Genomic DNA, 13,039 nt, shown 5'->3' on the forward strand with positions numbered 1-13,039 from the left:
TTGCTAAGAAGAAAAACAGGGAAGAATTAAGTATTAATCATTAGAATATCAAAGTATAAGATGGGAATGGCTTAATTATGTACTCATGAAAACACTATTTGCTTCTGTGTGACAAAGAAATGATGGGGAAAATAATATTTAGTAGAATAAATGAAAAAAGAAAACTCCATGACTATAAAAACAAATTTATGAAATGAACTTATTTCTTGAATGACAAACTTTTAGAAGAGCATTTTTACACATTTCAAAAGAAAATGTCCTTTTATCCCCACCACCTCTAAATAGCAAATATTTTGCTTTTCTATGTCACCAAATTCATTGAAACAAAAAGTAAACAGAAAACTTAAGAGTGGATTTCCACAAATTGATTGGAATTGAGGAAGTACCTGGGACACCTATTAAATATTTAGATTCCCAGTTTCCACTTACACCTGTTGAATCTAAATCTCTACAGGAGGTTCTTAAGATTGGGCAAAATTTGAGAACATGAAATACATAATGAAAACATGCAATATGTTATAAAAGTCACCCATTTGATTATTTTATACCAACCTTTTTTAAGTGTTGAGGAAAAAAGGACAATCCTGACCTATCATTTTTAATTGTTTTATACAGTGTAGAATATTTTAAAAAATGTTTAAAGTTTCTAGGTTTTATTGTCTGGGTAATGTACTTACTACAGTTTTCAGCTTTCCTATTGTCCCGAATCACTATCCTTTGGTTGACTGTGCTGAACAGTGTTGTCCAGTTAATGGTATGATAATAGCACAGATTGCTGTTGTCAGTGATATAGATGTTCCCCGCACTGATTTCTTTCAAGGACTGGAATTGTAGAGAAGTGATGCCCTGTTGCTTGAGGATAAGCAAGGAAAGGCCACTAAAGGGAGGGGAGGGGAAAAAAATGAAACAACAGTAATTGTTTTCTGGCCATGACATGCATTATTCAAGTAAAATATGGTTGTCATATCTTACTCCCAAAAGAATGTTAATAGAGCATAAAAAAGATTAAATAAATGAACCTGTAATCCAAACATTATTTCTTTACAACGCTATACACTGACACTTTCAAAAGTAATCATTTGACCCACCTCTCAAAAAAGCCCATCTTTTAGAAATATGAATATCAGTGATATCTCTATTTCTGTCTACATATGTACCACTGACATATCTACTCACTGCCTTTCTCAATCTAAATTCATCAAGAATGAAATCCTGGATTAAGACTAAATAATTAAATACATGTTGATAGGGTGATTGTTCACCTATCCAAAATAAGATATTAATTCTACTCTATTAAATAAATTTAGACACACTTTCAGAAGGTACATATCACAGGAAATGACTATGGATATTTAGCTTTAATTTATACCTCAGAAACCAAAATATAATTATAATAGTTGAAAAATATATACAGAGAGAAGATGTCAAAAATTAAAGAGAAGAATAAAATTAAACTAAAACTTTAAAAAGATGCTCAGAAGACTTGGATAAATGAGAAAACATTTCTAAAAGTTAAGTAACAACTATACTGTGGAAACAAATTATCATCTCAAGTATGCTGTTTTCATTTCAACATGGTCAACTTTATAATTAAATTCTTTCTTCATTCTCTAAAGAATAACTGTTTCCCAAATCTCAATCAACTTATGAGTATTATTTTATATTTCAAAGATCAAAGCTGTTCCCCTTTTGCTTCCTTATAAATCTAAACTTGCTTTACTATTATATACTCAGATTTTTTGCATGTATTTTATATATATAAATGCAAGATGAACTATAATACACATTTATATAATGTGTGTGTGTACCAAACTGGGATGTAATTCGCCCTCTCAATTCTTTCTTCCCATCATGACCACCCCTAATTGTTGATTACAATTATATTCACGATGAGCATAACAATGCTTTGACTGAGATTTATAATATTTTATTCAATGGATAGCAAAAATTGGTTCCACAGAGCACTATCCTTTTTTATTACATTTATATTTTAGAACCTCTTCTAGATATATCTATTTAATTCAATGGACTTTCTGTGAACTATAATTATAGAGTATTTGATGACAGTATTGATTTTTGACATCTTTCAGATTTAAGTAGAAAAATTAAGTCTAAGTCACCTTATATAAATCAACATTTAACTGTTCATAAATAACAATTTCATGCAGACAAATTCTAAAGTAAAATAAAAGCAGTGGCTTAATAAATAAAACATATTTTTATTATATGAATAAATATACTGACATTAGAACTTTAGAACAATAAAAACTTCTGAGCCCTGATTTTCTGTCCATTATTAACCAGTACAGCATACAGGATGGTGAACCAATTTCTAAAACATCAGTGCTATGATGCTTTGTCCAAATGATAGATTCAGACACCAAATGAGAACTTCCTGGTAAAATAGCATTTGTATCCCATACACTGACACCATTACCAAGTTACTCAACTCTTATCTTTTAATTATGATAAAATATGATTGAAAAGAAGTTACTGTTTTATGTTTCACATCATGTACTCCATACCTGCCAAACACTAAAATTACTTTAATATTACATATACACCTACCTATAGAGTACTCTTCCACCAATGGTTACCAAGTTAGAAAAAACACTGAAGTCGGTCATGTTTGGAGGCCATGACTGTATGTTCAAGAAACCTACAAAACATAGATATAACAAAAATTCAGAATGTCATTGTCTTAGTGTTTAATTTTAATTATTCTGGAGATATGATGAAAATGGAAGGCAAGAAAAGGACAAAATTATTTCCATTTTTGAACCATTCTATCTCATGTGTTTTCTTCCAAGATTCAATGTCTTACCCACAGTTTCTGAACTGCAATCCTCAATAGATAATGAATGTCAAAATAATGAGCATGAAGAATGAGTGTTTTTCAGACACACAGAATCATATCACTGTATTGTATAAAGATTTAAATGATTCTTAATTGGATTCATTCTTCTAAAAGCAAAGATATTTAGTCTAACTAGATACATAGAAAAATATTGCTTCAATTTTCCTAAAATCTTTTGCCATCTTCTCTGTACATTTACAACATCAGCTGTCTGTCTTGCATCCTGACATTTATGTTTATACCTAACCCTCCTCATTTGATTTTACATTCTTTGATAGCAAGCTCATTCCTAATTCATGTCTATAGTCCCCATATCATCCATTCTGACAGTGCTGAAAACATCCGGTGCTCAAAAAACATGTGCTAAATGAATCCTACCAGTACTTTCAACTGTACTTTCAACAGTACTTGTGAAAACTAGGGAAAAAAACAAACAAACCAACCATGGGTTCAAAGACCCACTGACATTTTCAAAAACAGTAACACCAAAATTTCAAGCGTATTTTATTTTTCTAGCTCTACAGTTTTCAAAACGTACACAAATGCTAAGGAATTAAGACACTCATCATTTTAAATAATGCTTTTTTTAAAACTAGAATTTGCTTCGAAAAATTCCAATACTATGTAATAATTTCAACAAAACACTAAAATTCCCATAGTTCATAGCACAACAAACTCACACAAAAAATTACCTGTTATCTCTCGGACTGTCCGAAAGACATTCAGTTTCTCTGGGTCTATGGCTTCAATTGCATTGTAAGGGTCCCTAGAAAATCAAGAAAAAAATGAAGTCAAATTTAAAAATAGAAAAAGGAGTGAAAAATATGAGAAATGTGTCAGCAATTATTCCATTCAAATTGAACTTTAATTAGCAATAAGAAGGTTGTTGTTGTTTAGTCCCTAAGCTGTGTCCTGCAAGGAGATCCAACCACTCCATTCTGAAGGAGATCAACCCTGGGATTTCTTTGGAAGGAATGATGCTAAAGCTGAAACGCCAGTACTTTGGACACCTCATGCGAAGAGTTGACTCATTGGAAAAGACTCTGATGCTGGGAGGGGTTGGGGGCAGGAGGAGAAGGGGATGACAGAGGATGAGATGGCTGGATGGCATCACTGAATCGATGGACGTGAGTCTGAGTGAACTCTGGGAGATGGTGATGGACAGGGAGGCCTGGCGTGCTGCAATTCATGGGGTCACAAAGAGTCGGACACGACTGAGTGACTGAACTGAACTGAACTGAACTGAAGCTGTGTCCAACTCTTTTGTGACATCAGGGACTGTAGCCCACCATGCTCTTCTGTCCATGGGATTTCCCAGGCAAGAATACTGGAGTGGGTTGCATTTCTTTATCCAGGGGAACTTCTTGACCCAGGGATTGAACCCCCTTTTCCTGCACTGGCAGGTGGATTCTATTCCACTGAGCGACCAGCAAAGTCCAATAGGAAGTTTAGCAATGTTTTATCCAGACTTTTCTATGCAAGATGTAGAAGAGGATCAAAATGCACTTTGAGGACATTTTTACGACACAATATAAATTTTTGATTGAAGGCTATTCTAGATCCAGAGGAATGGTTAAATTTGACTCTCCTGAAGAAATCTCCACATATAGCAATTTCATTTATTAACCATTTTATTTTGCCTTTAAAAGTCTATTCTCAACTGGGAAAATATACTCTGCAAATAAATTATGTTATAGTGAGAATAACTAACGTTTGTGCTTCTCAAAGCATACTAAACTGCTAACAGAACTTGTAATTTCATAAGAAGGATAAAACCAAATACAGAATGTAAACATTTTTTTCTATATTTTCACATTGATTATGAGTGCAATCTTGCTCCTATCTGATTTATTTATGTTTACCTTCATAGGACAGGAGCTATTAGCTTCCATCTATATGAATTATAGTAACATTTGAAAATAAAATTTACCATAAATTTAATAATACTCAAAAAGTGTTGTGCATTTTGTGGAGTTTTAAAAATACCATCTCTTACTGTATACATATATTTTTAAACAAATGTTATTGATACATAATTGCCTTGTCTTTCCAAAATAAATATAAAATACCTTTAATATTAAATAGTTGATGGATTTCTTTTAGAAGTTTTCATCTTAGGAAAATATTTTTCATTTAAACATGTTGACCATGCATACTTAAATATTAAGCCAAATATAAACATAACATTCAACATTTCTCAGTAATTCAAGCACTACCTTCAATTTTCTTAAGTAACATATAGTAAATTTTTTTAGGTTTTATTACTTTAAAAGGTGTTCTATGCTATTCTGGTCAAGTAAAAACCTCATACTAACACATACTCTTCAGAGAAAAATTAAATTCCATATATTGGTTATTTCTTCAAGAAAGATCCAACTTTTAGAATCAACAAATGAGGCTTTTTAGAAGTTTGTATCCATCTTTAGCAATCAGTTGAATTTGGGATATCTGTTGTTTTAGCAGTATCTGAGAACCCTCTTTTTCCTAAGGAATATAACCTAGCATACATGATCCATTGGAGGCTATCAGTCAAGGTGTTCTGCAATCCTCTGACAAATACATAGGCCTGTCTTCCAAGAATCTGAGTCTGAATCCACTGGCTTTTATTTATCCAGTCATTAGAGCCTTTGGAAATTCAGTATTAGTTCAGCAACCTTGATCTCTGAAACTGCCTTGTACTGACTCTCTTAGCTTGGTTCATAAACATGTTCATTTATACTGTGAACAATCCCATATCTTTTAAAAGTAAAAAAAAAAAAAAAAAAAACTTTGCTTGATGAAATGACTACTTCCAAGTAAAAAATCAAGAAGTGTAATCTATATACTGTACTATTAGTTTAACATGGCATGCTATAAAAGGCTTGGAAACACTATAAATGAGTGACTCTGTAATTCACACATAAACAATTAAGAGTTTCCTTAAGAGACATGAATACATTTCAAAAGCTTAAAGCCTAATTCAAATATTCTGGCAAATTTGCTCTATTTGAAAATGAAGGTATATGGAATGAATATATATGCTTCTGGTGAATATGGGGCCACAAAATTATTGTGTGGGAAAACTCTGGTTGCTGTAATTTTCTAATGTGCAAAGATTTCCATAGGCAGGGGAAATGCCAGCTCTGCAGTAGTAGAATGAGCTTTCTACATTTGTTTTTGCTGTAAAGCAATACATAGAACAGCTCTAGTAATATAATCAAATATTCTCACTTTACTGAGAAACACTCAAAGTTCAGGGCAGACATGCAATAGTGGGGTGAGTCCAGACTTTTACTGATAACACCTAAAGGTTGCCAGGATTGAAATAAATTCTAGACTGTTCACATGAAACCCAATGGACCACAGAAATTTTATATACTTAATTTAGAGGTTCAGGACTCTCATAAAATAAGTTGACAGAATCCCACTTACCGACTTCAAAGTAACCTTAGGGAGTTCCATCAAGTCACTTTAAATCCATGATATTTTAAAATCGAGAACTTTCCTAGCTAAATGTAGGGTCATGAAAACGAACGTTATGTCCTTGTGAGTGTGTTTGGTGACCCAATAAAGCTCAGAATAAAGGGAGAGAAGCATATTTTCACAGTTCCATTGAAATCACATTATTTTTTCCACCAAACTCATAATCTGTTTCCCATTATCTATCATCATTACAGTCTATCATCTAAGCACTTTCTTATTAGTGTTAGATTGTGACATAGCATGGGTATGCTTATTTGGTGAGCATTTTATTGCTCTCAGCATATGCACATGAGCATTGTTAGACATGACAAAATATGAAAGGAGATCCTATGATAACCCTGAACACTGAATTTTGCCTGCAGTTTCCATTCTAAATAAGGAAATAATAGTGTCTACTTTATTTCTAGCAAGGGTGGTATTGTGCTATAAAGTGAATATTTCCTTGAACTCTTTCATGCATTAACTTTTTAATGACAATGTCACAGTAAATTTGTTTTTAGCAGAAAATTTGATTTTGAAATGTATAATCTCATTTAATTACAGATTTTTCCTTTCCATTAGTTTAAAGAAATACTCTAGCTATTTTAATCAAATGATTCAACCTATCAAAATCTAGTTAGTAGAAGACTGCAGATAATGAGAATTAAGTGGAATAAACCATTTTGTTAATTTACTAAAAGCTTTCTGTTTATAATATCTCATATTATTCACCTTCAAAATCTGTCTATACACACACACATTACATACATAATACACATGTGCCTATACATAACTATCTGAGATCTACTCAATTAACTTTATGTTAACGCCTTCCTAAGATGAAAGAGAAAGGCTTCAGAACATGTTTCATGCTGTCAAGAGACTAGGAAGGAGGAACATATCACCTTTTATATATATATTTGCCCTGGAAATGACTTATATATTATGTTTGAGACACAATAATATTAATTATAATGTTACATTTACTTGCTATAATTAAAGATAAATCACAATCTTCTGAGGTAGGGAGTATGATTTGTCATAAAGTAAGTATTGGCAGAAAGATAAATTTGACTTTATTCAGTTTCCAATAGTCTGTGAAATAATATCTGTTACACTATATGCTGTGCTAAAAACTAGATACTAGATATAGTCACTGAGATTTGCTTTCGAACTGCCTTTTTCTCTAAAAGTATTAAATTTTCTTTAATTCTGGGTGGGGGGCTTTACTGTTGTTTTTTTTTTTTTTTTTAAGTTTTATTTGTGTTACTTTTCATTGTCTTTCTCCTCTTTTCCTCCTCCTCTTTTCCTCCTTTTTCCACCTTTTTCTTTCATTTTTATACCATTTATTAAGATTTACTCTATTCTAGGTATTGGACTAAACACTTAAAAATATATACATATATTTGCTTTGAATCCCCACTACACCCAGAGGAGGTAGTTATTTATTTTTAATCCAGTTTTCAACTCCATATGGGAGGACACTGAGTGTTTGGCATGGAAACCACACAGCTCAATGCAGATTGTCCATGGTAGAGACTCAAACCAAACTCCTCTGGATCAAGTTAATCAAGTAGAACATTTGACTCTTATTTTTAAGAGAAACTTGGCTTACCTTTCTATTTCTAATTCATGTGAGTTGATTTTTGTCATTTTTCATTTAGTGTCTCCTTGAAAGTCTGGATTGGTCTGATGTTTTATAATAATTCTGCTCATACTTGTGAATGTATGGTCATCTGGGACATTCGTCAAGAGGTTTCAGTTATGACTGAGACTGAGGGACACTACAGGATTTAGTAATAATCCCAAGACAAGTTAAATACCTTTCAAAGCAAAGGATTGCTTTATGTCTTGAACCACCTTAAAATGCTCCACCTGGTTTAGAAGCTCATGTGTACAAACTTCATAGTGTGTTGTATTTTGTGTATAATTCTGTAGTAATGTTGCCTCTATTCATACAACAATATTCCAGTGTTCATCTGTTTCTTTGCACTTTATTTTCCCATACTTCATGCACAGAGTGACTTCTAATCTTCCCTCCTATGAATCCAAACTTTTACGACAAAAAGTAGCTGATCATTTTCCTATCAATACATATTTTATTAAATATTACTTTTCAAAATTCTTCTTTAAACTAAAATTATAATGACTTTATAAAACTATGTTTATAGGTAGAGTACATAATCTATGACTTTTATTTCAAAATTAAGAATGAATTTAAATTGAAATTTTAAATTAATATTTTTTTTAATTTTAGTTTTTATTTTTAAATTTTAAAATCTTTAATTCTTACATGCATTCCCAAACATGAACCCCCCTCCCACCTCCCTCCCCATAACATCTTTCTGGGTCATCCCCATGCACCAGCCCCAAGCATGCTGCATCCTGCGTCAGACATAGACTGGCGATTCAATTCACATGATAGTATACATGTTAGAATGTCATTCTCCCAAATCATCCCACCCTCTCCCTCTCCCTCTGAGTCCAAAAGTCCATTATACACATCTGTGTCTCTTTCCCTGTCTTGCATACAGGGTCGTCATTGCCATCTTCCTAAATTCCATATATATGTGTTAGTATACTGTATTGGTGTTTTTCTTTCTGGCTTACTTCACTCTGTATAATCGGCTCCAGTTTCATCCATCTCATCAGAACTGATTCAAATGAATTCTTTTAACGGCTGAGTAATACTCCATTGTGTATATGTACCAGAATAGCCAAAGCAATCTTGAGAAAGAAGAATGGAACTGGAGGAATCAACTTGCCTGACTTCAGGCTCTACTACAAAGCCACAGTCATCAAGACAGTATGGTACTGGCACAAAGACAGACATATAGATCAATGGAACAAAATTGAAAGCCCAGAGATAAATCCACACACATATGGACACCTTATCTTTGACAAAGGAGGCAAGAATATACAATGGAGTAAAGACAATCTCTTTAACAAGTGGTGCTGGGAAAACTGGTCAACCACTTGTAAAAGAATGAAACTAGATCACTTCCTAACACCGCACACAAAAATAAACTCAAAATGGATTAAAGATCTAAATGTAAGATCAGAAACTATAAAACTCCTAGAGGAGAACATAGGCAAAACACTCTCAGACATAAATCACAGCAGGATCCTCTATGATCCACCTCCCAGAATTCTGGAAATAAAAGCAAAAATAAACAAATGGGATCTAATTAAAATTAAAAGCTTCTGCACAACAAAGGAAAATATAAGCAAGGTGAAAAGACAGCCTTCTGAATGGGAGAAAATAATAGCAAATGAAGCAACTGACAAACAACTAATCTCAAAAATATACAAGCAACTTCTGCAGCTCAATTCCAGAAAAATAAACGACCCAATCAAAAAATGGGCCAAAGAACTAAATAGACATTTCTCCAAAGAAGACATACGGATGGCTAACAAACACATGAAAAGATGCTCAACATCACTCATTATTAGAGAAATGCAAGTCAAAACCACAATGAGGTACTACTTCACACCAGTCAGAATGGCTGCGATCCAAAAATCTGCAAGCAATAAATGCTGGAGAGGGTGTGGAGAAAGGGAACCCTCCTACACTGTTGGTGGGAATGCAAACTAGTACAGCCACTATGGAGAACAGTGTGGAGATTCCTTAAAAAATTGCAAATAGAACTACCTTATGACCCAGCAATCCCTCTTCTGGGCATACACACCGAGGAAACCAGAATTGAAAGAGACACATGTACCCCAATGTTCATCGCAGCACTGTTTATAATAGCCAGGACATGGAAACAACCTAGATGTCCATCAGCAGATGAATGGATAAATTAATATTTTATTTTTTTTATCTTTGTATTTCTATTTTTTTTTTAGTTTTTTATTTTTTAAATTTTAAAATCTTTAATTCTTACATGCATTCCCAAACATGAACCCCCCTCCCACCTCCCTCCCTCCCCATAACATCTTTCTGGGTCATCCCCATGCACCAGCCCCAAGCATGCTGCATCCTGCGTCAGACATAGACTGGCGATTCAATTCACATGATAGTTTTAAAATGAATTAAATTTTATTTCAAAATTTGTTATAAAAATGATGGCTCTTGGGCCTGTAATGAAAACCACTTGTCTAAAGCAGTTCATGAGACTATGTTTTTAAATCTTTCCCCATGCAGATGGACTTGAGGCCCATTCATTTATTATTAATATATCCATGTGGAAGCAGTCAATGTGAATTGGTGCCCTGTGTCTTCTTATTTCTCAGAAGACACTGTTAACATAATATGATCTTTCATGCACGGTGATATTTGGTTTTACAAAATACCAAAAATGTAGATATTTGTTTTACTAAATGATATACATATGTTAAATTATACAGATGAACTTAAATATTGTCCTAGGCCAGTGGAACCAAGTGGAACCAAGTGGAACCCAGTGGAACCAAGAAGGCAAATATAACAATGTAAATGGATATAGAGGGCCAGGGGGAACTATGGTGAATTCAATTGAATGTGTCCCATCTCAAAATGACTAATGCCACCCAGCTCCAACAGATTGTTGCCACGCAAGAATAGAGTAATCATGTGCATGTTTTTTAAAGAGATTTAAAATCTGGACCTTATTTAAAAAACAAAAAGAAACCAAATAACAACAACAGCAACAAGAAACACTTCTTGGTATTTCTGGCATAGATCTATACTAAAAGTTACATTTTAAAGTAAAGAAATGCTTTATGTACTAAGACCTAAACTAATTTATTTGAATAGAAAGAAGCATTTGTTTTATTTCTCTTGCTGTTCCTATTTGACATATTTATTCATAATGTGTTAAATTGTTTTGCTTCTAGAACTGTTATATGTTCAGAGTAGGTCTTGAATTGAAATATGTGAGTGATATTCTTTTTCTGTAGCCTGTAGCACTAATATTTAGGGATTAAGTAGTGATATAGACAAACAGATAAAATATAACATAAAAATATTGACATTTTCATTGCAATTGAAAGAATACAAATATGGTCATTTTTCCCATTAAAACCAGCAGGTGGTTCTAGAATGAAGAAGCCTAGAAAATGTTACAATTTTCATCGCTAAAATGAAATCCATTTAATAGATTTCTCACAATAGTACTGAATTCTCAACTTTAAAACCTAAAAAGATACAACAGGGCAAAGAAAATGTCTGAATGCTCAGAATTACAACTTACTGACTTTTCTGTGTAATACATTAAAAAAAATTAATTTATGTCATCTTGAACTAATTGGGTTAGGAATTTGAATGAAATTTCCCACTTTATCCACTGATAGTGTTTCCCTAAATGTATCTACAAATGTGTCAAACTCACTAAAATCTATGAATTTGAGGAGAATATCCTATAAATACATCTTAGCTTATATATAAATCATTATTTTCAAATACAGGTAGTCAACAAATTTATAATCTGGATTATTCTTGCAAAATTTGGTTTACAATTACCACTGGTGAAATCTGACATTGATTTTGCTGGGAAAAACCATTAATATATAATGGAACTCTGTGTCAAAATGAATCAGACTGATAAAACTAAAGAATCTCTTAAACTCTGTATTTTACAATAACATTTTCAATAAAAATGTAATACTGACCCATGAATACCAGTGACAAGGAAGATCAAATTCCCATTGATTTTGGTACAGTTTATGAATTTGTCAATATTACTAGAATCCACGGTCTGAGCTGACATCAATGATCCTGTGCCAATGCCATCACAAGCTGTAGAAACAAGATCAGGGAGTTGAGAAAAATTTCCTTTAGTCAATAAAATGCATTTTTATCATAGAATGACAGTACAAAATCACTACCTTTTGGGCAAATGTCAGTGCAAGGTTTACACATTTTAATCCCATTTTCTTCTACTTCCATCTTGGAACTAGGACAAGCACGCACACAGGAACTGGAATCAACTACAAAGTTATCTGATTAAAAAAAAAAAAAAAGAAAAAGGTAAATTTACCAATAATGTTGATGTTCAGCAATAGAATTTGAAACAAGATATTTTAGGGTTTGAACATTATTACCCTTTGAAAATGATAGTGTGTATGTTTCTTTCCCTACAACAACTCCTTATCTAAACATATCAACCTGAAATAGCAATCAACCTGAAATAGCATCTATGAGTGTCTGCATTCAAATCCAAGGGCAGCGTGTGTTAACAACATTTGGTACTTGCTTGGCTACTGCTCCACATCCTGAATTGCCCCCCAGAACTAGTGAATTTCTTTTATAGTCTTAGGAAACTGCATGACATTTAGTTTGTTTGTCAACAGTTCCGCTTCATTTCATGCCATGATACAAGTTTGAAATCTAAAAATACTTCAAGTTACATGAAGCACAAATGAAGCTGAAGTTAAACTGCCTTGGATGAAGGGAGTGTACTTTATATCACAGGAGGAAATGTTTAAAATATGTTCATCTTTCAATGGAGAGCTGTAGAAATTGTCCCATAGCTTCATATAAAGAAAAAAAGATGAAATTTGGAAGGGCAGTACTTTAGGAAAGTGAAAGTATTAGTTGCTCAGTCATGTCCGGCTTTTTTGCGACCCCATAATTTTAGGAACGGAGAAGGCAATGGCACCCCACTCCAGTACTCTTGCCTGGAAAATTCCATGGACGGAGGAGCCTGGAAAGCTGCGGTCCATGGGGTCGCTGAGGGTCAGACACAACTGAGCGACTTCACTTTCCCTTTTCACTTTCATGCATTGGAGAAGGAAATGGCAACCCACTCCAGTGTTCTT

At 33.2% G+C, this 13,039-nt stretch overlaps 1 protein-coding gene across 3 annotated transcripts in view; it reads right to left on the bottom strand.

The window, feature by feature from the left end:
• Positions 1-13,039, bottom strand: part of ERBB4 (erb-b2 receptor tyrosine kinase 4) — a 1,296,210-nt gene that overhangs the window by 322,703 nt on the left and 960,468 nt on the right. For all 3 annotated transcript variants that reach the window (XM_060410398.1, XM_042244993.2, XM_060410397.1), the window contains exons 8-12: positions 12,107-12,220; positions 11,891-12,017; positions 3,550-3,623; positions 2,569-2,659; positions 678-877 (exon numbers count right to left, since the gene is read on the bottom strand). In XM_060410398.1, coding sequence (XP_060266381.1) covers positions 678-877; positions 2,569-2,659; positions 3,550-3,623; positions 11,891-12,017; positions 12,107-12,220 — 606 coding nt within the window. The remainder of the gene's footprint in view (positions 1-677; positions 878-2,568; positions 2,660-3,549; positions 3,624-11,890; positions 12,018-12,106; positions 12,221-13,039) is intronic.

The sequence above is a fragment of the Ovis aries genome, chromosome 2 (assembly GCF_016772045.2).
Source record: "Ovis aries strain OAR_USU_Benz2616 breed Rambouillet chromosome 2, ARS-UI_Ramb_v3.0, whole genome shotgun sequence".
Taxonomy (NCBI): Eukaryota; Metazoa; Chordata; class Mammalia; order Artiodactyla; family Bovidae; genus Ovis; species Ovis aries.